The following is a 27173-nucleotide window of genomic DNA, read 5'->3' on the forward strand; positions in this document are numbered from 1 at the left end:
TTCATCTCCTCCTGTGGTTTGCCGGGCTTCAACAGTGTAATAATCATGGCTTCTCTCATGGTTCTGGGCAGCATTCCCTCCTCTAAGGCCTTCTCATACACCGCCAACAGTCTGGGCACCAGCTCTGTAACGTAGGTTTTGTAAAAGGCCGTGGTCAGCCCGTCTGGGCCAGGGGCCTTGTCAAGGGGCAGGCTCCTGATGACTAGGGCGACGTCTTCCGTTGTTATTGGGGGAGCCATATATTTCCTGTGAGTGTTGTTGAACCAAGCTAGTGAAGGCATTCAGAATTTCCCCTGGCCTCTAAGTGTGGTGTCTGTTGCAGCACGTACCTCATGAATATGAGTTGTGGATTTCGGCGACCTGATCATGCCCGCCAGTGTATGCCCCGGCCTCTCCTCCTCTCCATATCTCCTGGCCTCTGCATATTTACCTAAAAATGTCACCTCTCGGTGCGCCTCCTCAGCATAATCTAACACTAACAGTCTAAATTTCAATAATCCAAACATTTCTAAATCCCCTGTGTCATAAAATTGTGTCTCAAGGCACTTTATGTCGGCCTCTATAGACGTTATCGTGCTTCTTATGGCTTTCAAAACCCCCGCTTGACGGGCTATGCAGTGGCCTCTTATCACCACTTTAAACGCCTCCCAGAGTGAGGCCTCAGTACCAACCGACCCCGTGTTTATCTCAAAGTAATCATGATATATTTCCGGATCTCCCCCTTAAAGGCTTCATTCAGGAGAACGTGAGGTGGCGGTCGCCAAGAAAATGCACGCCTTGGCAGGTTGGGGATCACTAATTTCAAGAGACATGGAGCATGGTCGGACAGACGCGCGGCATATGCTCTACACTAGTAGTCCAAGTAGCCACATCTCTAGACACCAACCAGAAAACTAAACAGGACCACGCATTGTGATGATCGGAGATGCAGGTACCTGTCTTCAATGAGTGATGTCTATTTCGCCATGTGTCCACCAACTCGCCGTCAGCTATGATCGCCTTCAGGGCAGAGCTAGCTGCTGGGTGCAAAGATCGGGCAGCTCCCCTTCTGTCAAGCGCATCATCCAGGACAGCATTGAAGTCTCCCCCCCATAAGATCGTGCTACAGCCAGTCGCCCAGACCCTTGTCCAGACAGTATTGAAAAAGTTGGGGGAGTCCACATTAGGGCCGTATATGGCAACAACAACTATGGGCACATCACACAGGGAACCCTGTATCAAAACATATCTGCCCTCCGGATCTCCGCTGATTGGCCCCTCCTTCCAGTCCAATCCACGTTTGATTAAGACAGCCTCCCTGCGGGCATAATTTGAGTATATAGCAGAATATACATGACCCCACCTTCCATGGCGAAGTCTCTGGGACGGCGACGCATTCAAATGCGTCTCTTGTAAGAGGCAAATGTCGATATTATGACGTGTCAAGTAAGCGTGTACCAGTCTCGACTTCCTACCATCATTGAGCCCGAACATTCCAAGTTAAGCAATTCAAAACATTGTCCCACCTAAAGCGACAATGGCTAAATACCAATGGACATTGATACTGACATTGAACAACAAAATAAGCCCCCCCTGTCATCCACCACCCACTCCAACCCCCAATCAGGTTGTAGATGACCCACCCCATCAATGAATAACACAAAAAAAAGAGGCAGTGAAATCGGGAACCTTCCCATGGAGGCGTAGCAATGCTGGCGAGCTACCTTGTGTCATACAAGGTGGCCAAGAGAACTGCGGATGTCTCAAGACGCCCAGTTCTATATTTCTGTGTGAACAATGAAAGATAGTGTGTCATTGGAGTATATGACTCATAAACCTGACATATACATTAATAATCAGAAAAGTACAACCTAATAATGCAGCCGAGACAGCATGTGCGAGAATACGATACCCAAGTCAATCATTGTCACTTAAATGACCACCAGCCGCCTCCATGACCTCTTGCCGCTTGTGGTCCTTCTTCCCTCCTACATGCTTGGCGAATTTCAGAGCAGATTTTGCATCAATGAAGAAGTGGGTAGTTCCATCTAAGTATACTTTGAGCTTGGCTGAGTACAGCAGGGAGTATGGGATCTGCGCTTGTAGAAGAATCCGCTTCAGTGGTAGGAACTCACATCTCGCCACCTGTACCGCCAGGGTGAAATCCGGATAGAACGAGATCTTGTTGCCTTTGTGCGTAATCTGCCCCAGTTCTCTGGCCTTCCTCAGGATTATATCCCTGTCCTGATAATTCAAGAGTTTCGCGATGATCGGCCTTGGAGGAGCTTCAGCCAGGGGTTTCTGACCCAGTGATGTGTGCGCTCTCTCAACCACGAAGACTGCTGATAGCTTCCTAGGTGTTTCTCGCTTGCGCTTCCCCCGCTCTCAAAGGGGCAAAATGGCGGTTCCACGTGTCAGCACCACCTCTTGCAACTTCCGCCCCGAACTCCACTCCGTGCATAATCTGGGCTTCAGTGGCGTCCCACGGTTCCAGCCCACACTGTGACACTGTCTGATGAACTCCCAGACGAGCAGCTAGGATTCCACAGCCCCACCAGCCTTTCGGTAAACAGCTCGCCTCCACCTAGAGCCTGATACCTGTATCGTCGCACATGTGGCCCACTTCACCACAAAAGTAAAGTGCAGGGCTGCAGGATATTTGGCAGCCAGATTCAACACACCCACTTGGCAGTTCCACTCCAATGCCCTCAGTCAGGCAGGTCTAGCTCCGCACCTCCGTGGCAGGTGAACGTAAGCGGCTTCAGTGTGAAGAGGTCGCATCACCTCATTCCTAGCAGGCTCTGCCAACCCCCCTACCAACACGGGGCCATCCCAGAAGGCACAGGATGCATGTATCTGCAGATGGGGGGGGCTCCACACACGCTCCGTCCTCAATGCAAGCACATCCCTAGTGCAGCAGTTCAGAAAGTCGGGCGGCAATCACGGGCAACACGCGCTGGCTCCACAAAATGGTGGACAGGGCCCCACTTTCCAGCCACTTGATAGCACCATCCCCATGGGGATCAAATGCGGGTAGGGCAGGGGCACGCCCGCTCTGGGCAATTCCTATCTCGCAGCCCCCCGAAATTCACCTCACAGTCACCGGTGGGCAGGAGCGGACCATGCGGCAAACCTTGCAGTTGGTCCGCCCTCGGCCACACCGCAGGCTCTTCACAGCCGCAGACTCCAGCAAACGGCACGCCAATGTCCCGCACTCTTCCTCGACATAAGGCGGCCACAAACAATCTTCTCCGCCGTGACTGCGAGGCGCTGTTTGTTCAGACAGGGTACATCAGCAACAGCATACGGGCAAGGCTCCTCTTGGCGGACAAAGGCCCATGCACCTCCAGCAGCCGCGGGCTCGATTTTAGCACGACCCGATGGCAGCGCAGCACAGCGCCTCACCGTCCCCCTGCAACCGCACCACTGCTCGTATCTCAGCTCCAGATGCCGTCAGGGCTTCAAAACGTCTGCCGAGTACTCTCCACACTAGCAGCTGGTCATGCAGTTGACCTGGGCAGCATTTGGACTATCCGTCATGCAGGATTTAAACAGGATTTTGTCCCGGCCGGCGGAGCACACTCAAGTAGCGGCCATTCCGCTTCGCAGCAGGCCACACCCCCCCACTAAGTGTCAGATTTAATAAAACTGAGAGATACCACAGATTTGCAGCCATACATCTATGATTTCTATAGCATTCATAACTAAGGCTTCCAGTTTTCCATGTTTACTAATTGCCTGTATTTATTTTTAAAAGCGAAGAAATACAGAAAAGTGTACTTCTTGTAAGTGACTCTCCATGCTATCCTTCATGAATTCCAGGCCAACAGCTGAACAAATAGACAACATGGGAGGTTAAAAAGCATGATCAGGCATAGGTTAATCTCTATTTGTATACAATGCTAATATTTACATAAACGTACACCTCATAAGAAGTAGGTAAAAGTAGGGGCGGCTCCCCTGCTAAGGCGGAGGAGCATCGCTCCACTGCTCTCAGAGAAGTGGGAAAAGGAAAAATAAAATGATAATAACAATGTTATTATCACTTTATTTTTCCTTTTCCCACTGCTCTGAGAGCAGTGGGGCGATGCTCCTCCGCCTTAGCAGGGGAGCCACCCCTACTTTTACCTACTTCTTATGAGGTGTACGTTTATGTAAACGCCTAGTGTTGGAAATGCATTGCAAATGTTAGTGAAAACTGTGGCTCTGTGAGTTCTCAACATTTGGAAATGGCTCTCTCCGAAACTACCCTCAAACTTTGCGTCCACAATACATTGGGTAGCAGTGTATTAAAAATAAACTGCAAGTCAAAATATTAATTCCAACTTGCAAAGGGCCTTTTGTAACCCATATATTCCAACAACAAGAGAGGTAGGGATAAATTCCACTCCTCTTCCCCCAATATTAACTCTAGAACAATAAAGGAGTGACTAAGGGGCAGATGTATCAAGCCTTTTGCGACACGCAAAGGCCGAAATTCGCAGAATTTCGGCCTTTGCGAATCGCAAAAGGCCTTTTTGCATGTTTTGGCATGCATCAAAAATTCGCAAAATAAGTAATAGCAAAAATTTGCGATTCCTTATTTTGCCATAGCATTTAAGGAATCGCAATTTTGCGATTCCTTAAATGCTATGTATGTAGCATTTTTTAAATGCTATTTTTGTTTAAGAATTCGCAAATTACCACCAACTTGTAGTTGATGGTAATTTGCGAAGTCTTTAAAAAATGCACAATTTGGCATTTTTGATGGTGGCATGTGATGCACACACATGCCCATAGGGCATGTATGTGCGCCATATGTACACACATGTACATTTCAGGGGTGCAGCAGAGTGTCTTTCAGACACCCCTGCACCCTTGAAATCATTCTCAAATTGCGATTAGCAAATTGCGAATTCGCAATTTGAGAATTACTTCACAATCATGCCTATGGGCCTCCTGGCCCATAGGAATGCATGGGAAAGTATTCCTTATTTGCGAATTCGCAAAATGTGAATTCGCAAATAAGGAAGATTAAGGAATCGCAAAAAAATTGCGATTTTTTTCATACATTCCATTTTGCTATTTCTAAATAGCAATTCCTTAAAAATCGCTATTTAGGAATCGCAAAATGGAATCTTGATACATCTGCCCCTAAGAGTGCAAAATGACATAAAAAAGTGGTGTTACCAAAATTTGCAGCCTCCAAACAAATCAAAGAAAGAAGGTACACAATGTAAGGGTGTGTGAAAAGTGGGAAGTAACCTTCGTTAAAAAGGAGAACCCTCACTCACCAACATAGTTGATGACATGCTTCATCATAGGGTTCCACCAAGGAGACCGAATGTCTCCCTGGTGTGCTACCACGCCTGAGTTGCAGCAGAGCTGGTATGTATCGGACGTGTGAAATGATGCTCAAAAGGATTGATTAAATAGTGAGTTAAAAGATGGCAGACTGATCCCCAAAGAAACTTTAATGAAGGGTCAGACCACGATCATTAAAACCATGTGAATCGGACACTAATGGTTATAAATTCGAACCAAATGTATCCTATGGAGTGAATAGGTCGACATATTTCTGCTTTTATACGCTAGCTCAGCAAAGCTTTCATCAGGACCAGAATAAAAATGAAAATCCCCCAGGCGGTATACGCACCCTAAGGCATACCCTAACCTTGGGGATGTGTGCATATGTATAGGTAAACTCACGGTTCTACCCAGGGTAGGTTCTCTCAGTATTTCCAATGCCTACAACTCTGAAAGAAAAAGATTTTGTTCAAACAGACAACAAAAACAACATTTCTGACATTTTTGTGAGCACGTGCAATTTGCGAAGTGTAAAACATCCAAAACACCCAAACACCCTTGTGTGCTTCCTTATACTTGGAGCTTTAAAAGTTTTGGGGTGTTTTTTTCCAAAGGTTATTTCTGAAAAAAACATAGAGCGGGCCTTGAATGGACCCGTCTCTAATCATCCACTGCTAGTGATGTGGAATTTCCATTTAACCCCTGCATCTATATATCTAGTATGCATTTGTTACAACGTGTTCTCAAACATTATGCGAGAACAGTTTGGCCAGCCCCTTTCTGAGAGACAACCAAAAAATCGGGAAATTATTCTACCCCAAAGGGAATGCTCCATCTCCCCACAACTGGGAAAGAAGGTCCCCCGTCAAAACAACATACAAGATCATGGCGCTGAGGTACTGCACTTACTTCTAATGTTAGATTACGATTCTATATGGGCACAGCGGCAGGGGATCTCTTCACGTCGAGGGTTATCTATCAAGAGAACTCCATGTAAACTCCCAGAAATCGCCATAAAGACTAACAGCCAGATTCATCACTGTCCCGATTTGCGAGTCCTTAATAGCGATTATTAGGGAATCGCTAGTAATGACTCGCAAAACGGGATTCATGTAGAAATCGCAATATTATTTGCGATTTCTACAGCTTCCTTATTTGCGATTAGCAAATTGCTAATCGCAAATAAGGAATGACTCCCCATTCATTCTATGGGCCAAAGGCCCATAGGAATGAATGGGGAGTCATTCCTTATTTGCGATTAAATGAATGGGGAGTCATTCCTTATTTGCGATTAGCAATTTGCTAATCGCAAATAAGGATGCGATTTCTAGGGTGCCAGGGGTGTCCAAAGGACACCCTGTAGCACCCCTGAAATGTAAATGTAGACTGATGTTGCGCACACACATGTCCAAAGGACATGTGTGTGTGTGTGTAACATACAACTTAGAAAAATGCACTAAAGTGCATTTTTCTAAGTTTTCGCTATTTACCAAGAAGTCAGACTTCGCGGTAAATAGCGGCCCAAAATAGCGATTTCGCAATTCAAAAATGGTTCATGAATTGCATTTAAGGAATCTCAAATAGAGATTCCTTAAATGCAATTCCTCACAATTTAGCGATTTCGCAATTTTCGATTTGTGCATTTGGGGTGATGAATCCCAAATGCAAAAATTGCGCTCGCAAAGGGCCAGATTCTCAGAATCTGGCCCCTTGCGAGCCGATTTTACAATGATGAATCTGGCTGTTAGAGCGTCAAAGCCATTGGCAGAGGTACAAAGTGATCCTAGGGATTGTTCCTAAGCAGAAACTTGCTTGCGCCTTGTAACCCACACAAACATGTAAAGGAAATGAGGTGTGTAATGAGCATGCAGTCTCCTTTTCAAGTGATATGCAGTGTGCCTCTGGTGCGAAACTACAATTGTGCATTCATCAGTTAACAAGATCTAAAGATTTACCTTGTGAATCGTGACTGCTGGCATTAGAGGTAGCAGAGATGGTCCTGAAGACCACTATTTGTCTACCATGGATGCTGCTGCGACACCTGGCATGCCCCTTGTGATCCCTGCCACTGCTTTTGCGACCCCTAGTGTCAGCAGTGGCAAAATCAGTGGCAGGAACAAAAGCAGCTCGTTCTTATGGACGTTGGTGGGGGCTTCACTCACCTCGTTTTTTGTCAATTTTTGTTATCATACTAATAGTAAATATATTTCATTATTCGCTGTTAGTTTAATAAGAAATGGAGTACAAATAACTGGAATATGACTTTTCCTAGCAGCTGAGGTAAGAAAAAAAAATGCTTTCAAATGCATGTGTTATATGTGTGCTTTCAGTTTTGAGAGTGTTTATGTAAGAGAGAGTGTGTGTATGTGTGCATGTGTAGATGTGTGTGTGCATATGTGAGTGTGTGTACGTGTATGTGTGAATGCGTGTTTATGTATAAGCATATGTATGTGTGCGTTAAAGTGAAAGTCAAGGGGCATGTGAATTAACTTCCGCTACACCTGGCATTTTGGTGAGTCGACATCCATGTTGCCCTTCCGTGCTATTAAATGTATGTACACTTTTTATTTTGAAAAAGAAGTGAGCATGCAAGAAATACAAATGCGGGAACAGAGGTCTTCCGGCCTCCATTCCTTCATTCGCAGCCATTTACAAGGAGTCGCAAAAAGGCTACTGCCTCATAAATATTAACTAGGTAGGACTTTCCGCAACTGCCAGTGAATAAACATTTTGCAATGCCACAGTTTAGGACTTGAGTCCCATCGCAAAATGAAGGTGGAGGTGTGCAAAAATCATCAAAGGGTTTGAGACTCCTCCTTTATACATCAGGCCCCATGGTACCCCATCCTAACCTTATCTGAAAACAATCTGAGATGCACGCAAATTTTGATTGAATGCATCAGTAGTAATACAACCATGTGTACAAAAGATTTTTCGAATCAGGCCGTATGTGGATCGAATGCCCCCTCCATTCTACTAAAGTAGTTTATCTTAGAAAAATAGCTATCACTATATGCACAAATAAGAGGAACATTTCTTCTTTTCTTTATTGGTGTAAGCAAAATAGTTGTGTTCAAGGTGTGATATTCCCTTTCTGTAGGCTAAATCTACACCTGTCCAGATGATGTTCCAGAGAGGGGCATTTCACGTGCTCTACATAGAAGAACTGAAGACCACGGTCCTCGAGCTCCCCTATGTTGGCAACGACCTAAGCATGATCATACTGCTCCCAGATGACATTAATGATGACTCCACAGGACTGGAACAGGTAACAGCAGAAAACAACCTTGTGCTATTTCAACCAGTAACACACACCCTGGCGGTCTGATGCCGGAGGATTTAGTACAACATAACTTCAAGCACACTGTTCCCTTCTGAAGATTTAATGCATAACAAGAATCTACTGCTTGTTTCGTTTGTCAGGAGCTTCTGGCTGCCCAGGCATTTTGTCGTATGCCAATAATATGGAGAAACAGATATTATAAATGCCAAGATATCCACTAATAATCAGATATCCATCTTGAACTAGATAATTTCAAGGAAAAAACTATTGACTGCTTTCAGTACACTCTCGGTGACCAATTCCCTTCCTAAGGTGGATCCAGTTGGTGGATCTAGCCCAACACGACTTGTATTGAAAAAGGCGTCAAAGGAAAGATGATGTGTTTCAATGTCATAACCACATATGGCAAATGCGACTGGATGGGGCTAAGAGAAACCCATTGTTCGGGTAAATACCCTATTGTTGAGAACCTGAGTATGCCCTAATGCATAAATCAAGACCCTGACATCACAAACTATTGTACGGGATGACCTGACACACCTCACTGGGTGTCATGCTTCATCACTGGTCACCATGTGCTTGTCAAAGAATCCTCTAGTGTAGGGCAGGCCCTCTAAGATATCGAGAATATTTTGCAGGAAAATGAGGACAAAGATCCAGACAAGAAAGGGATAAAAATCGTGACTGTCTACCCTGGGGACTTTCACTTTTAATGGTGGGGCGAAAGTGAGTCTGTTAAAAACAAATTGTATGTACCAGAGAGATTATTGCTTCTACACTAAGCCGGTCAACATGTTTCAGCCCCTTCTATGCCCCCCACAGGGGGTGGTTGTGTTTTGTCAGGACCAGGATCCCTAACTTTTCCACAGTTGTCTCCCTGACTTCATACATACGTCACCAGCATAAAAACATGTAGTACCAGTAATATGTCTCTGCAGGAGAGAACAATCAGCTAATTATGCAAGGTTCATGAGATCCTGTGACATAAAAAATACAAAAAATGAATAAAACATAATGACCATGGCATATAGAACATGCACAAGAGAGAGGGGCAAAAGCCTCCTCTTTAAGACATTCTGTTTCGGCTGTGTGTCACTGCAAACAAAACAATGTCATGGGTAATCACTGCAAGCCAGAGCCCCTGCAAACTAGTGAATAAATGCTCCATCTTTCTTGTGCAAGTCCTATATGTTGTAGTCATTATGTTTTGATTTGCTTTTGTTTTATTCATATTTTATATTTATATGTCAGAGGACCTCGTGAGCCTTGCACAAACCAAAGATTTTTGTTCTCCGGCAGAAATATATTACACGTAATGAATGTATGTATGCTGGTGTGAGAAATTGGGTTGTTGGTTGAATGGGGTGGCAGCCCTGCTCAAGGAACACCTACAATCCCTGTCAGGGTGAACCACTAAAGTCACTAATTCAGACTGTGCCTAACCCGCTGGTATGTTGGAACAAAGCGAACGGGCTGGACTGTTCCCTTGAGGCACAGGGTCAGACTGATTTGCATATGGACATGTCTGAACTGTGGAACGGAGTGAGCTAAAGAATGATGATGGATTAAACCCAGATCAGTTGACTGGGGGTGAGTGCTTGCAATGTTCAACCCTACGTCCATCATCCCCTTTGGTTTTGCTTTGTTCGCCCTAAGTTGGTAGGGTATGTCCAGACCTGGGTCCCTTGCTCACTTTGCCACTGGATTCAAGCTAGCCTGGCTGATGATGGCTGATTAGCCAGAAACCGGTCCCAGGATGCTTGTTTCCGGTCCAGGGAAGACATGGCTTGGCAGTGCGGGCTGGACTGTTCCCTTGAGGCACAGGGTCAGACTGATTTGCATATGGGCGATAAGGAATCAGCACCCATCCAAAGTATTTTCTGAAGTAATTTCAAAGGTCCATCACATAAGTCAAAATGTATAGTGATTTGCATATGGCCATGTCTGAATTCGGGTGGCGTAGTGAGCTAAAGAATGATGATGGATTAAACCCAGATCAGTTGACTGGGGGGTGAGTGCTTGCAATGTTCAACACTCTGTCAATCATCCCCTTTGGTTTTGCTTTGTTCTCCCCAAGTTGGCAGGGTATGCCCAGACGTCAGTCCCTTGCTCACTTTGCCACTGAATTCAAGCTAGCCTGGCTGATGACGGCTGATTAGCCAGAAACCGGTCCCGGGATGCTTGTTTCTGGTCCAGGGAAGATATGGCTTGGCAGTTCGGGCTGGACTGCTGCTTTGAGGCACAGGGTCAGACTGATTTGTATATTGCCATGTCTGAACTGGGGTGGCGGAGTGAGCTAAAGAATGATGATGGATTAAACCCAAATCAGTTGACTGGGGGTGAGTGCCTGCAATGTTCAACACTCCGCCATCACCCCCTTTAGTTTTGATTTAAAACAAGATGTCAGACTGTCTGTAACTCTGTATAGCAAACTCTGCACGCATCTCCTTTACCTGTTATGTCAATGCATGCACTTAACCATTCTGTAAACAAGTTGCTACACTGGCAGGTGTTAATATTTCCTTGTTGATATGCTCGTAATGCTAAAGGAATAGTTTCTTATACAGATAGAAACACATGTAAATAGTATGAGTGTCAGCAGATAGATGTGTTTGTAAGTTTCTCCTATGGCGACAGCGATCAATTGCTATTTTTCTTAGTTTCGTAAATTTCAATTGTTTGTCCTTTATCCAAATTCTAGCTGGAAGAACACCTGAATTTTGAAAACATAGCCAAGTGGTGCAACCCAGAGAATATGGAGATGTCTCAAGTTGAGTTGGACCTGCCCAGATTCAAGCTGGAAGAAAAATACAACCTCAAATCAACTCTGAGCAGCATGGGGATGAGTGATGTTTTCATGGAGGGAAAAGCTGATCTCACAGGAATGTCTGCCAAAAGGGACATGTTCCTGTCCCACATCTTTCATCAGGCCGTTGTGGAGGTTAATGAAGAAGGCACCGAGGCTGCGGCTGCCACTGCAGGCATTATAGCTGTAAAAAGTCTCCCCATCGCCGTGAAGTTCGAGGCAGACCATCCTTTCATCTTCTTTATCCAGCATGAGATGACCCGCAGCATCCTCTTCTATGGCAGATTCTGTACCCCATAGTGACCAATGTGGCAGGCTGTGACAATAGATAGGGTTAAAAATGTGGCACGTCATGTCTCACATTGTACTTAAAAGATGCAGCAGTATATTCTACTAATAAATCATGGGGGAAATAATTTTGACACGAGGAAAGAAAAGAAAAGCCAGAGGGAGAGGGGAGAGAAAACAAACAAGGAAAGGCAACTACCCATTTTAGATTAGGTTAGTATACAAACCCTTGCAATCAGTTGATTGTGTGTACTATTTTACGAAAAACAAGGGGGAACCCAAGGGTGCATAGGAACCAAGGGTGCATAATATTTTAAAGGAATAACAGTCCTTACAAGAAACAGTCGGTCTCACATCATGTCAATTAATTTAGCCAAGACTCAATTTCTTACTATAAAACTTGAAACCATATTTGTTGACAGTCAAAAGTAGTATGTAGCACCAAAAGAACACAAAATGATTTACTCAGGCAAGACAAGTGACACGTGTAAAAATTATTTCATTTATGTCACAGTACAATTAGCCACAAACCATCCCACTCAAGTTAAATATACAATAGTCAGTATGCAAGGTCGAAGACATTTCACCCCTTTCTTTTTTTTTTTAAACAGACGTTATTGCCTTTTACATAACAGTCATCCATTTCGGCAATGGTGGTACAGTTAATTTCATAGCATTCGCATGGACGGTAAATCTTAGTACATATTATGCATATACTGCGCCCTGCGTCTTTCTTTTTGCATAGTAATAGTTTGCTATGCAATTTCCAATGCCCCATGTGTGTTTGCTTACCCTGTCGCCCCCTTTCCAGGTCTAATCCCTCCTGTGGCTAAGGGTATTAGGAGGCCCCATCTCTCGGGTTCTGCTCTATGACCCCATACTGACCTTGCCTCTGGGAATTCTCCTGTTGTGATATTCTCTCGGGGGTGGAGGCCTCAGAATCTCGGCCTTCGCGCCTCAATTCTTCCATCAGAACCTCCCATGCCTGAGCCCTTTCCATCTTGCCTATCCCTCGCCTTGTGTTGCGAAGTAAAACCCTGCCCTCGCATCCAGCCCATTTCACCTGCTCCCGCTTCCATCTGTGGACATTGGGGCCGTCCAGATTCTTCCATCTGCTACTAATTTCTAACTTTGCAAGTATGAAGGCGAGATCTTGGAACCTGTCCATGCTCTTAGTTTTGGCGGTGTGAGGGAACAAGCTGAGCAGGGCATGTGCCGGTGTGCATGGGATTACCCTCTCTGTTATCCTAGCTGTCTCCCTAGTCACTTCCTGCCAATAGGGCGTCAAGGATGGGCAGCTCCATGCCATGTGAATGAACGTCACCCCGTGCACAACATTACATCTCGGGCACGTGGCGTTGTCTCTAGCAAAGTATTGATTAATACGTTCTGGGGTTAAGTATGCTCGGTGAAGAATATAAAAGCTGGTCAGACTGAAACGTGCGTTTCGGGATACTTTGGTTGTCCATATCAGTATGTTCTCCCAGTCCTTGTTCTCCAGTGGTCTGGCAATATCTTCCCCCCATTGATCTCTCAACCGTCCAGCGGCTGTATAGAGTCTCGCCCTATGGCCCTATAGAGACATGCAACTGCTTTTATAGTCCCTCAGCTAGGCTTATGTATTCACAGGTGGCATGTCGGGGTGGTTCAGTCGTGCCTGCACCCCAATGTCGCCTCATGGCCCCCGTAACCGCTCTGTGGATTAGGAAGTGTCCTTGTGGGATGTGTGGGAAATCCTACAGCGAGTAGGAATAACCTGAAGTACTCTTTGAGCACACAGATGCTGTCTATTGTTGCACGTAGTTAGTCCAAAATAAATTGTAGATTTAGCTCCATACAGTTTACGTTTATTTAGACCATTTATTTGTTAATTATCATATTACATTCATATGATTGGATAATATCATCCTATATTCCATATTTGTTTCTCAAAAACATGTTAGTGTTCCACATAATTTTGGAATCCCCAATGCATTTCGCACAAAAGTGCGCTTCCTCAGGGGGTCTGTAATTGAATAGAAATGACAAAAATAGGTACACTAGCAAATATCCAGGAGCAGGTGGATACATGTATTTGCGCGCAAATTTAGACGAGTGAATACAAGTCTAACTGAAGATGAATGTGTTGAAAATGAAAAGTGGAAGGTATGAAGTAGAAACCAAAAGATAGTTAAAAGGGTACTCCACGTGTATGTCCTCAGTAACCAATAGAAAATAAGAACAGCCAAAGAAAAACGGTGTCTATTTAAAGGTTTAAAGTAACACGGATTGTATAAATCATGGAAAAAAGGTGCAAAAGAACCAAGAATATGGCGAATTGCGGAACCATGTATTGTATTTCCCTGTGCAGTTAAACACACAATCGTAGTGCCGAGGAAGCATAAGGTATCGGAAAAACGGTAATACCAGCGATGTCTTACCAGTGTAGCAAATAGGTCAGAGAATCAGCGTCGGGTAACCGTGTATCGGCGAGGACCAGGCTCCGTGACTAGCAGGAACCCGGAAGACGCCACGCATGCGCAGTAGCGCATTAAAAGTGTTTCGGAAAGTAGACATGGAAAAGAGACATGCTCGGCACCCGTGTATGCGGAAATAGAACAATGAACACGTAGAGTGAGAGTTACATGCATCCTTCATAGCCAAAACATAAGAAAAAGATAATAGGAAGTAAAAACGTAAGACAGGAAAAATAAAAAAGTGGAAGCTGAGGTACAACAGAAATAACACATAATGACGCAATCTTGAGTAAATCCTATGATGACATAACGAGAATCAGATGAAAGAAAACATAAATGTAGGACAATAAAAATGTCGGCAAACATATACTTACACCCTCGGGTAAAAGAACTGTCTGAATACAAATAATCAAAAATTACTATCATATCACAGCTAAATGGAGGTCAATATTTACAATGCAATTGGTCACTAATATCAAGGCATTCGTATCAAGACATTAATCATAGGTGACAACTAAATTCAAGGCGTTCGTTAAGTCCTTTAGGCTGAACCGCCTGCAGTCGATATATCCAGTGTAGTTCTCGCTGTAGTAGCTGTTTGTTGTTATCCTTGTGTGGTTGTTTCTCCACTGTTTCCAAAATCAGAAATCGTATCTGACTCGGGTTGTGCGACTGCTGAATGAAGTGCGCAGCAATATTAGATTTTAATGCGGATTCTTTTTTAGATGTTGGTCCCGAACCAACCGACGATCGAGGAGGTCCAAACGCCAGAGACAATTTACTCCCACCGGCGAAATCGACCAGAAGTCACAGAATCTAGTTGTCAACATTTCTAAATGTCCTTTAAACCAAGCACAGGAACAAGTTTTACAAAAAGGTTTGAACTTTGTTCTTACATACCAAACTAATGAATTGGATATTTCTATCTCATTCTACAAGTTTATGAGAACACTACGACTAAGGCACTTTTTTGATAACATCTGTGTACCTTCCACCACTCAAGACAGAGATACTCTTATGGGTTTACGTCCTTCCAGTAACTTTATAGCTCCTACCAGCCATAAGGTTCTGGATGTATTTGAGAAAGCAGTGCAACAGGACTTGCACTCACTGTTTGACACTCAAATAAACAACCGAAGTAACCTCATGCTGAAAGAAAGACAAGCTATCAAACAACTAGCCAACAACCAAACATTGACTATATGTAAAGCTGACAAGGGCGGTGCCATTGTCGTTCTGGATTCTACGTACTACCAACAAGGTCTGCATGAACATCTTCACAATCTACTTTCCGAAACACTTTTAATGCGCTACTGCGCATGCGTGGCGTCTTCCGGGTTCCTGCTAGTCACGGAGCCTGGTCCTCGCCGATACACGGTTACCCGACGCTGATTCTCTGACCTATTTGCTACACTGGTAAGACATCGCTGGTATTACCGTTTTTCCGATACCTTATGCTTCCTCGGCACTACGATTGTGTGTTTAACTGCACAGGGAAATACAATGCATGGTTCCGCAATTCGCCATATTCTTGGTTCTTTTGCACCTTTTTTCCATGATTTATACAATCCGTGTTACTTTAAACCTTTAAATAGACACCGTTTTTCTTTGGCTGTTCTTATTTTCTATTGGTTACTGAGGACATACACGTGGAGTACCCTTTTAACTATCTTTTGGTTTCTACTTCATACCTTCCACTTTTCATTTTCAACACATTCATCTTCAGTTAGACTTGTATTCACTCGTCTAAATTTGCGCGCAAATACATGTATCCACCTGCTCCTGGATATTTGCTAGTGTACCTATTTTTGTCATTTCTATTCAATTACAGACCCCCTGAGGAAGCGCACTTTTGTGCGAAATGCATTGGGGATTCCAAAATTATGTGGAACACTAACATGTTTTTGAGAAACAAATATGGAATATAGGATGATATTATCCAATCATATGAATGGAATATGATGATTAACAAATAAATGGTCTAAATAAACGTAAACTGTATGGAGCTAAATCTACAATTTATTTTGGACTAACTACGTGCAACAATAGACAGCATCTGTGTGCTCAAAGAGTACTTCAGGTTATTCCTACTCGCTGTAGGATTTCCCGCACTATTTGTTCATAGCACCTCGTGACCCAGGAGGTGAACACCTGGAGTACCTACAAGATTTGACCAGTGGTATAAACTTTACTACCATACATACACTTGGAGTGCAGCGGTTCATATCCACTTTGTCCTTGTGGGATGTCCCATGCATTGCTGAATTCCTCAAAGGAGAGTAATTCTCCGTCCTGGTACAGTCATCTGTCCCACTCCATTGTCACCCATGAAGAAGGGCCCCCAGCAACGTCATTGGTAATTCTGGTGAATATGGGCATCTTGTCCTAGTCTTCTGCAGGTACCTACCCCAGCACTTCCGGACATTTCACCCCTTTCTTAATGTAAGGATCTTCATCAGGACATTTCACAGTCAAGGCCTGAGATTCAACTAAGTAAAGCAATATATAAATAACTCAAAAGTTCGAAAGAATGACATTGTCTGAAAAGAAAGGAAAGGGAAAAACAACAAAACACAAAGCTGATTGGTGACATGGAGTCTTTTGGTTACCTTAGCTAAATGTATGGTAACGAAAAGGCTCTATGTCATCATTGACTCAATATTCTGTCTTTTTCTTTCATGTATCAAACAATGTATTCCAGTGGGCAGAGTCCTAGTATACTTTAATTGGATGACATTTATAGGTTACAGTGGTTTGTGAAAGAAGTAAGTGGAGCAAATGGACAGGAATAGGGCAATCCTGATGGCATAGAGTACTATGGCAAACTTAATATCTTACTCCGGGGGTATCTTACTTTTTGAACTTTGAGATAAATTAACAGTAAAATTGGTTCATTCCTTTCCCACCTGTCTAAGAAGAAAAACAGTGAACAGGAAACGTTTTCCACCCAATGGGTTGTCTTAAGACTAGTACCACAGATGCATTTTTCCCATGGCTTGTGTGGGTGGGTGTATCCATGACTATGTGAATTTGACAATCTTGTAAACTTAAACATTGACTTCTGTCTGCAATGCGTCCGTGCATTCCTGAGAAAATGTTCTCTAACAATCAACCAAAACATTTGCACCATGTAACAACTGTGTAAGGCTGCAATCAAAATATTTGACATGATAATAAAAGATATGAGAAAAACTGTGCACTTATATTTAAAAATAAGGTTTTCTGTTTTAAATCTGTTTTTATTATATCATAATCAAACCATCACATTATGTCAACAACATTTGATAGTAAAGTAATAAGACGCTATGAGGAGGGTTGCAACTGTGCCGTTCTCTGTGGCTCGTTGAGTCGCCCAATCATTAAAATCCAATCAGGTTATCAGAATCCTACTGCGAATCTGTATGCGAAAAATTGACATACAGAGCTGACTCAAAGAGAGATAAGCTGTTAAGACTGGAAAAAGATCGGCACGGCATGTACTTGCAAGATGTCCTATACTTGTTATATTTTGGTGACTGTGGGTTACCGGGGTGGTGCAAGGCCTTAGTATTGGTTTGAGGTATGACTGAGTTCCTCAAGCTCAAAATTCATAATAATCTACTTCCTATGTGATGAACAAGTTTCTGTGAGAAACCCGGAACTTCTCCTTGTTAGCCTGGGATAGGTCACAAAGTATTCCTCGATGAAAAGTGCTATCAGTTAATGAAGGACGATACCAAATAACATCATAGGGAAGGGAAGGAATAAACAAGAAATAAATGCCTATTTGAGCACTTCCTGTATTTGTTCTTGGAGATTTATAGTCAGCTGGTCTTGGTATTTCCCCTCTTCATTTGATTTTTTTTTTTTTTGCTGCTTCTCCATGGTAGCTTGGTCTACAGACGGATTATGGGTCTGCATTCTACAGTGCTGGTTAAATGTCACAGACATTTATTAATTGTGATATATGGAATCAAGAGTTATGAAAAACGATTTGGGGTGGTTTATAAGTTTTTTTTTATCCAAAGCAGTCTGAGGAATTAAAAAAAATAAACACACCCACGTTTTAGCTCTCATTCTCACACAAAGCCACCTGTCATCAGCAATGCACTCGCTTTTGACACTTTGATGAAGCAAAGCAAAGATCCACGGGAAATAGCTTTTAAAGAGGACAGTTTGGGGGAAAATGCTGTCCATTTAAACCGCGGCTTTCCTTCCCACATTTTCTCTAAACTGCAGAGGAACAAGCTGTTTACCTCCACCGCTGCCTCTTTGTGGTAGATAGATAGATAGATAGATAGATATATAGATAGATAGATAGATAGATAGATAGATAGATAGATAGATAGATAGATAGATAGATAGATAGATAGATAGATAGATAGACAGATAGATAGATAGATTTGAAGGCTTTATAGTCATCTGGGAAACACTTACATTTTCGGTGTAAAGGCATGCGTGGTAAAGGCATGTGCATTTTGTAAATAAATATATATATATATAAGTATTTTTATACACACATACATATAAGTATGTATGTGTGTATATATTTTTTGATATATATACATATATATATATATTCTTTCACCAAGGTTGCCCTTAAGAAGAAGTCGCACAGGTATGGGTTTCAGCACAAAACATCACAGGCAGCATGAATTGCAACACGCAGCAGGCATCTCAAAAGCCAAACGCGTTTCAAGCAACTGGTGTGCTCTTGATCACTGGCAGTATGGACACGAGGCAGGCTGATTTGAAACGATGCTTTATTGCCAATAAGAGTCCCGCCCCAATGGGCGCAGGCATTGTGGTTCTGGTATTTATTTATTTATTTATTTTTGTGTTTTGTAGAGCGCCTGGTGACCCGAAGGCATCCCCGCGCTATCGAGTTGTGAGATCCTGGAGAGGAAGACCGAGGGGACTATTTAGGGAAGAGGAAGGTTTTAAGTTTTTTACGGAAGTGTGGGAGACAAGGTTCCAGACGCAAGTTGCGAGGGAGAGCGTTCCATTTTGCAGAGGCATTGACCGAGAAGCGGCGGCCACCAGTACGCGACTTCTTGAATTTAGGAACTATGGCCAGGTGTTCGCTGTCAGAGCGGAGATTTCTGGGGGCTTTGTAGGGAATGATCAGGTTTTTAAGGGCAGCTGGACCAGCCCCGTTTATAAGTTTATGCGTGGTGCACAGGGCCTTGAACTCTACACGCTGGCGCACAGGGAGCCAGTGCAGAGCTTTGAGGGCCGGCTTGGTCGAGGCTCTGGGCGGGAGGTTCAGAATGAGCCTTGCCGCGGCGTTCTGAGCACGTTGGAGCTTGGCCAAGGTGAAATCAGGAGCTCCAAGGTAGGCGGCGTTCCCATAGTCAAGCCGGGCAAGTATCAGCCCCTGGACCAATAGTTTCCTTGATGGGGGGGGAAGGAGTGGGAGAATCTTACGGATTGACCTCATGAGGCCAAAGCACGTTCCAGCGGTCTTTGCTGCCTGGGTCTTCATGGAGAGGTCCTGCTCCAGCCAGAAACCTAGTGTTTTAATTTCTTTCTTTGGCGTGGGGATGTTCCCAAAGGCCTCCGGCCACACTGATGGGGGGATGGAAGACCATTTGTTGCCTAGGAGCATGATTTCGGTTTTCGCACCGTTGAGCGAAGTCCGTACATATATGCCCCCAGACTCGGCATTTCTCTGACCTTGTGGAAACCTTTGCCAAATGTCCAATAAATATAATATCCTGTTAGGTGAGAGTTCTGCAAACAAGGTGCAATTGCAGCCAATATTTTCCTGTGATTGAGGCCCCCCTGCCTTCCAATGAACGTCGGCGTATCCCGGCACTCAGGAACCGCTGTGGCAAGCGGCGGGACCTCTTCGCGACCGGGCTGGCCGCTTAAATTCTTTCACCAAGGTTGCCCTTAAGAAGAAGTCGCACAGGTAAGGGTTTCAGCACAAAACATCACAGGCAGCATGAATTGCAACACGCAGCAGGCATCTCAAAAGCCAAACGCGTTTCAAGCAACTGGTGTGCTCTTGATCACTGGCAGTATGGACACGAGGCAGGCTGATTTGAAACGATGCTTTATTGCCAATAAGAGTCCCGCCCCAATGGGCGCAGGCATTGTGGTTCTGGTAGTCCGTACATATATGCCCCCAGACTCGGCGTTTCTCTGACCTTGTGGAAACCTTTGCCAAATGTCCAATAAATATAATATCCTGTTAGGTGAGAGTTCTGCAAACAAGGTGCAATTGCAGCCAATATTTTCCTGTGATTGAGGCCCCCCTGCCTTCCAATGAACGTCGGCGTATCCCGGCACTCAGGAACCGCTGTGGCAAGCGGCGGGACCTCTTCGCGACCGGGCTGGCCGCTTAAATTCTTTCACCAAGGTTGCCCTTAAGAAGAAGTCGCACAGGTAAGGGTTTCAGCACAAAACATCACAGGCAGCATGAATTGCAACACGCAGCAGGCATCTCAAAAGCCAAACGCGTTTCAAGCAACTGGTGTGCTCTTGATCACTGGCAGTATGGACACGAGGCAGGCTGATTTGAAACGATGCTTTATTGCCAATAAGAGTCCCGCCCCAATGGGCGCAGGCATTGTGGTTCTGGTAGTCCGTACATATATGCCCCCAGACTCGGCGTTTCTCTGACCTTGTGGAAACCTTTGCCAAATGTCCAATAAATATAATATCCTGCTAGGTGAGAGTTCTGCAAACAAGGTGCAATTGCAGCCAATATTTTCCTGTGATTGAGGCCCCCCTGCCTTCCAATGAACGCGGCGTATCCCGGCACTCAGGAACCGCTGTGGCAAGCGGCGGGACCTCTTCGCGACCAGGCTGGCCGCTTAAATTCTTTCACCAAGGTTGCCCTTAAGAAGAAGTCGCACAGGTAAGGGTTTCAGCACAAAACATCACAGGCAGCATGAATTGCAACACGCAGCAGGCATCTCAAAAGCCAAACGCGTTTCAAGCAACTGGTGTGCTCTTGATCACTGGCAGTATGGACACGAGGCAGGCTGATTTGAAACAACGCTTTTTTGCCAATAAGAGTCCCGCCCCAATGGGCGCAGGCATTGTGGTTCTGGTAGTCCCTACATATATGCCCCCAGACTCGGCGTTTCTCTGACCTTCTGGAAACCTTTGCCAAATGTCCAATAAATATAATATCCTGTTAGGTGAGAGTTCTGCAAACAAGGTGCAATTGCAGCCAATATTTTCCTGTGATTGAGGCCCCCCTGCCTTCCAATGAACGTCGGCGTATCCCGGCACTCAGGAACCGCTGTGGCAAGCGGCGGGACCTCTTCGCGACCGGGCTGGCCGCTTAAATTCTTTCACCAAGGTTGCCCTTAAGAAGAAGTCGCACAGGTAAGGGTTTCAGCACAAAACATCACAGGCAGCATGAATTGCAACACGCAGCAGGCATCTCAAAAGCCAAACGCGTTTCAAGCAACTGGTGTGCTCTTGATCACTGGCAGTATGGACACGAGGCAGGCTGATTTGAAACAATGCTTTATTGCCAATAAGAGTCCCGCCCCAATGGGCGCAGGCATTGTGGTTCTGGTAGTCCGTACATATATGCCCCCAGACTCGGCGTTTCTCTGACCTTGTGGAAACCTTTGCCAAATGTCCAATAAATATAATATCCTGTTAGGTGAGAGTTCTGCAAACAAGGTGCAATTGCAGCCAATATTTTCCTGTGATTGAGGCCCCCCTGACTTCCAATGAACGTCGGCGTATCCCGGCACTCAGGAACCGCTGTGGCAAGCGGCGGGACCTCTTCGCGACCGGGCTGGCCGCTTAAATTCTTTCACCAAGGTTGCCCGTAAGAAGAAGTCGCACAGGTAAGGGTTTCAGCACAAAACATCACAGGCAGCATGAATTGCAACACGCAGCAGGCATCTCAAAAGCCAAACGCGTTTCAAGCAACTGGTGTGCTCTTGATCACTGGCAGTATGGACACGAGGCAGGCTGATTTGAAACGATGCTTTATTGCCAATAAGAGTCCCGCCCCAATGGGCGCAGGCATTGTGGTTCTGGTAGTCCGTACATATATGCCCCCAGACTCGGCGTTTCTCTGACCTTGTGGAAACCTTTGCCAAATGTCCAATAAATATATTATCCTGTTAGGTGAGAGTTCTGCAAACAAGGTGCAATTGCAGCCAATATTTTCCTGTGATTGAGGCCCCCCTGCCTTCCAATGAACGTCGGCGTATCCCGGCACTCAGGAACCGCTGTGGCAAGCGGCGGGACTTCTTCGCGACCGGGCTGGCCGCTTAAATTCTTTCACCAAGGTTGCCCTTAAGAAGAAGTCGCACAGGTAAGGGTTTCAGCACAAAACATCACAGGCAGCATGAATTGCAACACGCAGCAGGCATCTCAAAAGCCAAACGCGTTTCAAGCAACTGGTGTGCTCTTGATCACTGGCAGTATGGACATGAGGCAGGCTGATTTGAAACGATGCTTTATTGCCAATAAGAGTCCCGCCCCAATGGGCGCAGGCATTGTGGTTCTGGTAGTCCGTACATATATGCCCCCAGACTCGGCGTTTCTCTGACCTTGTGGAAACCTTTGCCAAATGTCCAATAAATATAATATCCTGTTAGGTGAGAGTTCTGCAAACAAGGTGCAATTGCAGCCAATATTTTCCTGTGATTGAGGCCCCCCTGCCTTCCAATGAACGTCGGCGTATCCCGGCACTCAGGAACCGCTGTGGCAAGCGGCGGGACCTCTTCGCGACCGGGCTGGCCGCTTAAATTCTTTCACCAAGGTTGCCCTTAAGAAGAAGTCGCACAGGTAAGGGTTTCAGCACAAAACATCACAGGCAGCATGAATTGCAACACGCAGCAGGCATCTCAAAAGCCAAACGCGTTTCAAGCAACTGGTGTGCTCTTGATCACTGGCAGTATGGACACGAGGCAGGCTGATTTGAAACGATGCTTTATTGCCAATAAGAGTCCCGCCCCAATGGGCGCAGGCATTGTGGTTCTGGTAGTCCGTACATATATGCCCCCAGACTCGGCGTTTCTCTGACCTTGTGGAAACCTTTGCCAAATGTCCAATAAATATAATATCCTGCTAGGTGAGAGTTCTGCAAACAAGGTGCAATTGCAGCCAATATTTTCCTGTGATTGAGGCCCCCCTGCCTTCCAATGAACGTCGGCGTATCCCGGCACTCAGGAACCGCTGTGGCAAGCGGCGGGACCTCTTCGCGACCAGGCTGGCCGCTTAAATTCTTTCACCAAGGTTGCCCTTAAGAAGAAGTCGCACAGGTAAGGGTTTCAGCACAAAACATCACAGGCAGCATGAATTGCAACACGCAGCAGGCATCTCAAAAGCCAAACGCGTTTCAAGCAACTGGTGTGCTCTTGATCACTGGCAGTATGGACACGAGGCAGGCTGATTTGAAACGATGCTTTATTGCCAATACGAGTCCCGCCCCAATGGGCGCAGGCATTGTGGTTCTGGTAGTCCGTACATATATGCCCCCAGACTCGGCGTTTCTCTGACCTTGTGGAAACCTTTGCCACATGTCCAATAAATATAATATCCTGTTAGGTGAGAGTTCTGCAAACAAGGTGCAATTGCAGCCAATATTTTCCTGTGATTGAGGCCCCCCTGCCTTCCAATGAACGTCGGCGTATCCCGGCACTCAGGAACCGCTGTGGCAAGCGGCGGGACCTCTTCGCGACCGGGCTGGCCGCTTAAATTCTTTCACCAAGGTTGCCCTTAAGAAGAAGTCGCACAGGTAAGGGTTTCAGCACAAAACATCACAGGCAGCATGAATTGCAACACGCAGCAGGCATCTCAAAAGCCAAACGCGTTTCAAGCAACTGGTGTGCTCTTGATCACTGGCAGTATGGACACGAGGCAGGCTGATTTGAAACGATGCTTTTGAGATGCCTGCTGCGTGTTGCAATTCATGCTGCCTGTGATGTTTTGTGCTGAAACCCTTACCTGTGCGACTTCTTCTTAAGGGCAACCTTGGTGAAAGAATTTAAGCGGCCAGCCCGGTCGCGAAGAGGTCCCGCCGCTTGCCACAGCGGTTCCTGAGTGCCGGGATACGCCGACGTTCATTGGAAGGCAGGGGGGGCCTCAATCACAGGAAAATATTGGCTGCAATTGCACCTTGTTTGCAGAACTCTCACCTAACAGGATATTATATTTATTGGACATTTGGCAAAGGTTTCCACAAGGTCAGAGAAACGCCGAGTCTGGGGGCATATATGTACGGACTACCAGAACCACAATGCCTGCGCCCATTGGGGCGGGACTCTTATTGGCAATAAAGCATCGTTTCAAATCAGCCTGCCTCGTGCCCATACTGCCAGTGATCAAGAGCACACCAGTTGCTTGAATGGCTTTTGAGATGCCTGCTGCGTGTTGCAATTCATGCTGCCTGTGATGTTTTGTGCTGAAACCCTTACCTGTGCGACATCTTCTTAAGGGCAACCTTGGTGAATATATATATATATATATATATATATATATATATATATATATATATATATATATATATATATATATATATATATATATATATATATATATATATATATCAGAAACAATCCTTTGCTCTTCCTCCACAGCGAGATTCACAGCACCACAACAAAGATACATTTTCAAATATTTATTGGCACACAAATAGTGCAAAACAAGGTTAAAAGGACGGTCCACGCGGTTCGGCTTCCCAGCCTTCTACTGGACCATAGAGTTCCATCGTCAAGTGCTAGATCCCTCTTCACTCTTTTTTTGTCAAACATATGTTTATTGACATTTTAAATATACTGCGAAAAAGGTCAGTCAGATGGTACATAAAGATATGCGTACACAGCATAGCAATTTGAAGAGTCCAGGGTAGTTGTATGCTACTAGACACATATCCCAGCCTGATCCCAAAAATGAAAAGGATCTACAAGAAGAAGTAAAGATTCCAAATTTATGCAGGCGAGGAATAAACCTATCCTAAAGGGGAAATTATACCTTCAACTCGTCTTTCTTTTGCGACAACTGGGAAGGTGCTCCCCCAATTAAATAACCCCAGATGTAGAACTTCCCAAGAATAACATGTAAAAGAACAACATAATTCCCCTCCCCACCCAGAAACTGGTGGCGGCCATCCAACTCCAATGAATTTCTGAATCGTATCATGCACACAGTGAATAAAATTGAAAGAGATGCATCTCTCTGGTAGAATCGGGACAAACTGTCAGTGGCAATCCCCTTGTGAGGAAAGTGACCAGCGGGCCCCATCAGTATTCAAAATTTTTACAATCATCTCGGAATATATCAACCATTCTCTCCAGACAAAATAGCCTCCAGAGCCTAGAATGCTATAGCGAGATGACGGGGCCTCTTTCTTTTTCCAGGCCGCCGCTATCGCTACCTTCATCGCCCCAATGCATGTCCACATTATAGCCTTGTCGGCCTTGGTTTGATGTTTGAGAAAGGGGTCATGGAGGCCCAGGAGAGTCTCTGCCAAAGTGGCCGTAATAGGATATCCTAACATATCTTTAATTTGTGCAAGGATTTTCTCCCAAAAGGGTTGTATGATTGGACCGTCCTACCATATATGTTGGAAGTCACCCAGGAGGCCACACCCCCATCAACATGTGTCTTATGTGTTTGGAAATATTTTTGTTGAGTTTAGCGGGATACAGGTACCAATCCATCATTGTTTTGAGGTGGGCCTCCCATAGCTCAGTGGAGTGATTGAATTTTGTTATGTCATACCAGAGTCCCGTCCATTCCCCATCCTGGATGTCACGTTGTAATCGTCTTTCTCACATGTTCATGTAACGCGATCTTGTGAAATGTATAGAGGTAAGGAGATCGTTATATAAAAAGGAAATCACTGAGTCCACATTCTGTATATATGTTTCACCAAATTTTGTGAGTGGGCGTGTGGCCGCTGCATGTATATGAGGTGTGAGGGCCCAGTGTTTTAATTGAATGTAGTGAAAATGCTCTGTAGGTGCCAAGCCGTAATCCCTCCTGCAGTTGTCGAAAGTTAGATGATCAGAGTTATGGAATAGATGGGTCAGTACCCTACATTGGTGAAGGGAATGTGGTCCACTGATCGTTCCCTGATATGGAGTCCCAAACTCTCAAGGTGGTCCGGGTAGGGGTACTAATGTAGACATTCTCGGGACTCTCCCTCTTGGGCCGCCATATGAGGTCCCGGATTGACCTTCCTGCAAAAGCTCTTTCCATATAAGTAGCCAGTGCTTCTCCGACTCCCGCTTGGCCCATCCCGTTATCACCCTCAATTGTGCCGCTTTATAGTAGAAGCTAAAATCCTGGAGGCCCACTCCCCCCTCAGTCCTCGGTCTCCTCAGGAGTGAACAGGAGAAGCGCACTCATCCTCCCTGCCATAAAAAACGCGTAATCACGGACCTCACTTTAGGGAGAAAGTCTTTGTCAAGTTCAATGGGTAGGGCCTGATAAAGTATAAATGTTTAGGGAGCCCTGACATTTTGATTGCGTGTATGCGGCCTAGCCAGGAGATAAAGAGTGGTTTTCAGCGTACAAGGTCCGCCTGAAGTCGTAAGAGGGAAGATGGGAAGTTGACCCTGTACAACCCTTCCACCCGCGGTGTCAGTTGCACTCCCAGGTATTGGATAGAATGGGATGTCCAGTGTAACAGGGTGTGCGCCTGTAACTCCCTGACCTCACTCTCTGGTATTGTGAGATTAAGCATATAGGATTTATCTACATTGACCTTAAACCCAGCGACATCCTCGAACCTTGCAAGCTCAGTTTGAAGCATGTGGAGAGAAGTGGCCGGTTCAGTCAGGGACAACAACACATTGTCAGCAAAGAGTGTAATTTTATTGGTCTCAGCACTAAAAGGGATTCTCTTTATCTCTGGGGCTGCACAAATGGACATAGCCAGCGGTTCAATGCTAAGGGCAAACAATAGGGGTGACAACGTGCATCTCTTCAGTCTATAGTATACCATTTACCTGCACTCTAGAGCGGGGTCAAATGTAATTAGCTCCAATCATGGTAATACATTTGTCAGCAAACCCAAAGTGTGTAAGTGTTTTAAAATGGAAATCCCAATCCACCCTGTTGAAAGCATTCTCAACATCCAACCCAACCAAGACTGCTGGAATCTTTC

General features: G+C 45.1%; 1 protein-coding gene across 2 annotated transcripts in view; it reads left to right on the forward strand.

Annotated features, from left to right (window-relative positions):
• The window catches only part of LOC144829154 (leukocyte elastase inhibitor-like), a 105183-nt gene extending 93356 nt beyond the window's left edge, over positions 1–11827 (forward strand). For both annotated transcript variants that reach the window (XM_078687999.1, XM_078688000.1), the window contains exons 8-9: positions 8366–8533; positions 11250–11827. In XM_078687999.1, the coding sequence (XP_078544125.1) occupies positions 8366–8533; positions 11250–11654 (573 nt within the window). In that variant the 3' untranslated portion in view covers positions 11655–11827. The remainder of the gene's footprint in view (positions 1–8365; positions 8534–11249) is intronic.
• Positions 11828–27173: the final 15346 nt, after the last annotated feature.

Source organism: Lissotriton helveticus, chromosome 4_1 (assembly GCF_964261635.1).
Source record: "Lissotriton helveticus chromosome 4_1, aLisHel1.1, whole genome shotgun sequence".
Taxonomy (NCBI): domain Eukaryota; kingdom Metazoa; phylum Chordata; class Amphibia; order Caudata; family Salamandridae; genus Lissotriton; species Lissotriton helveticus.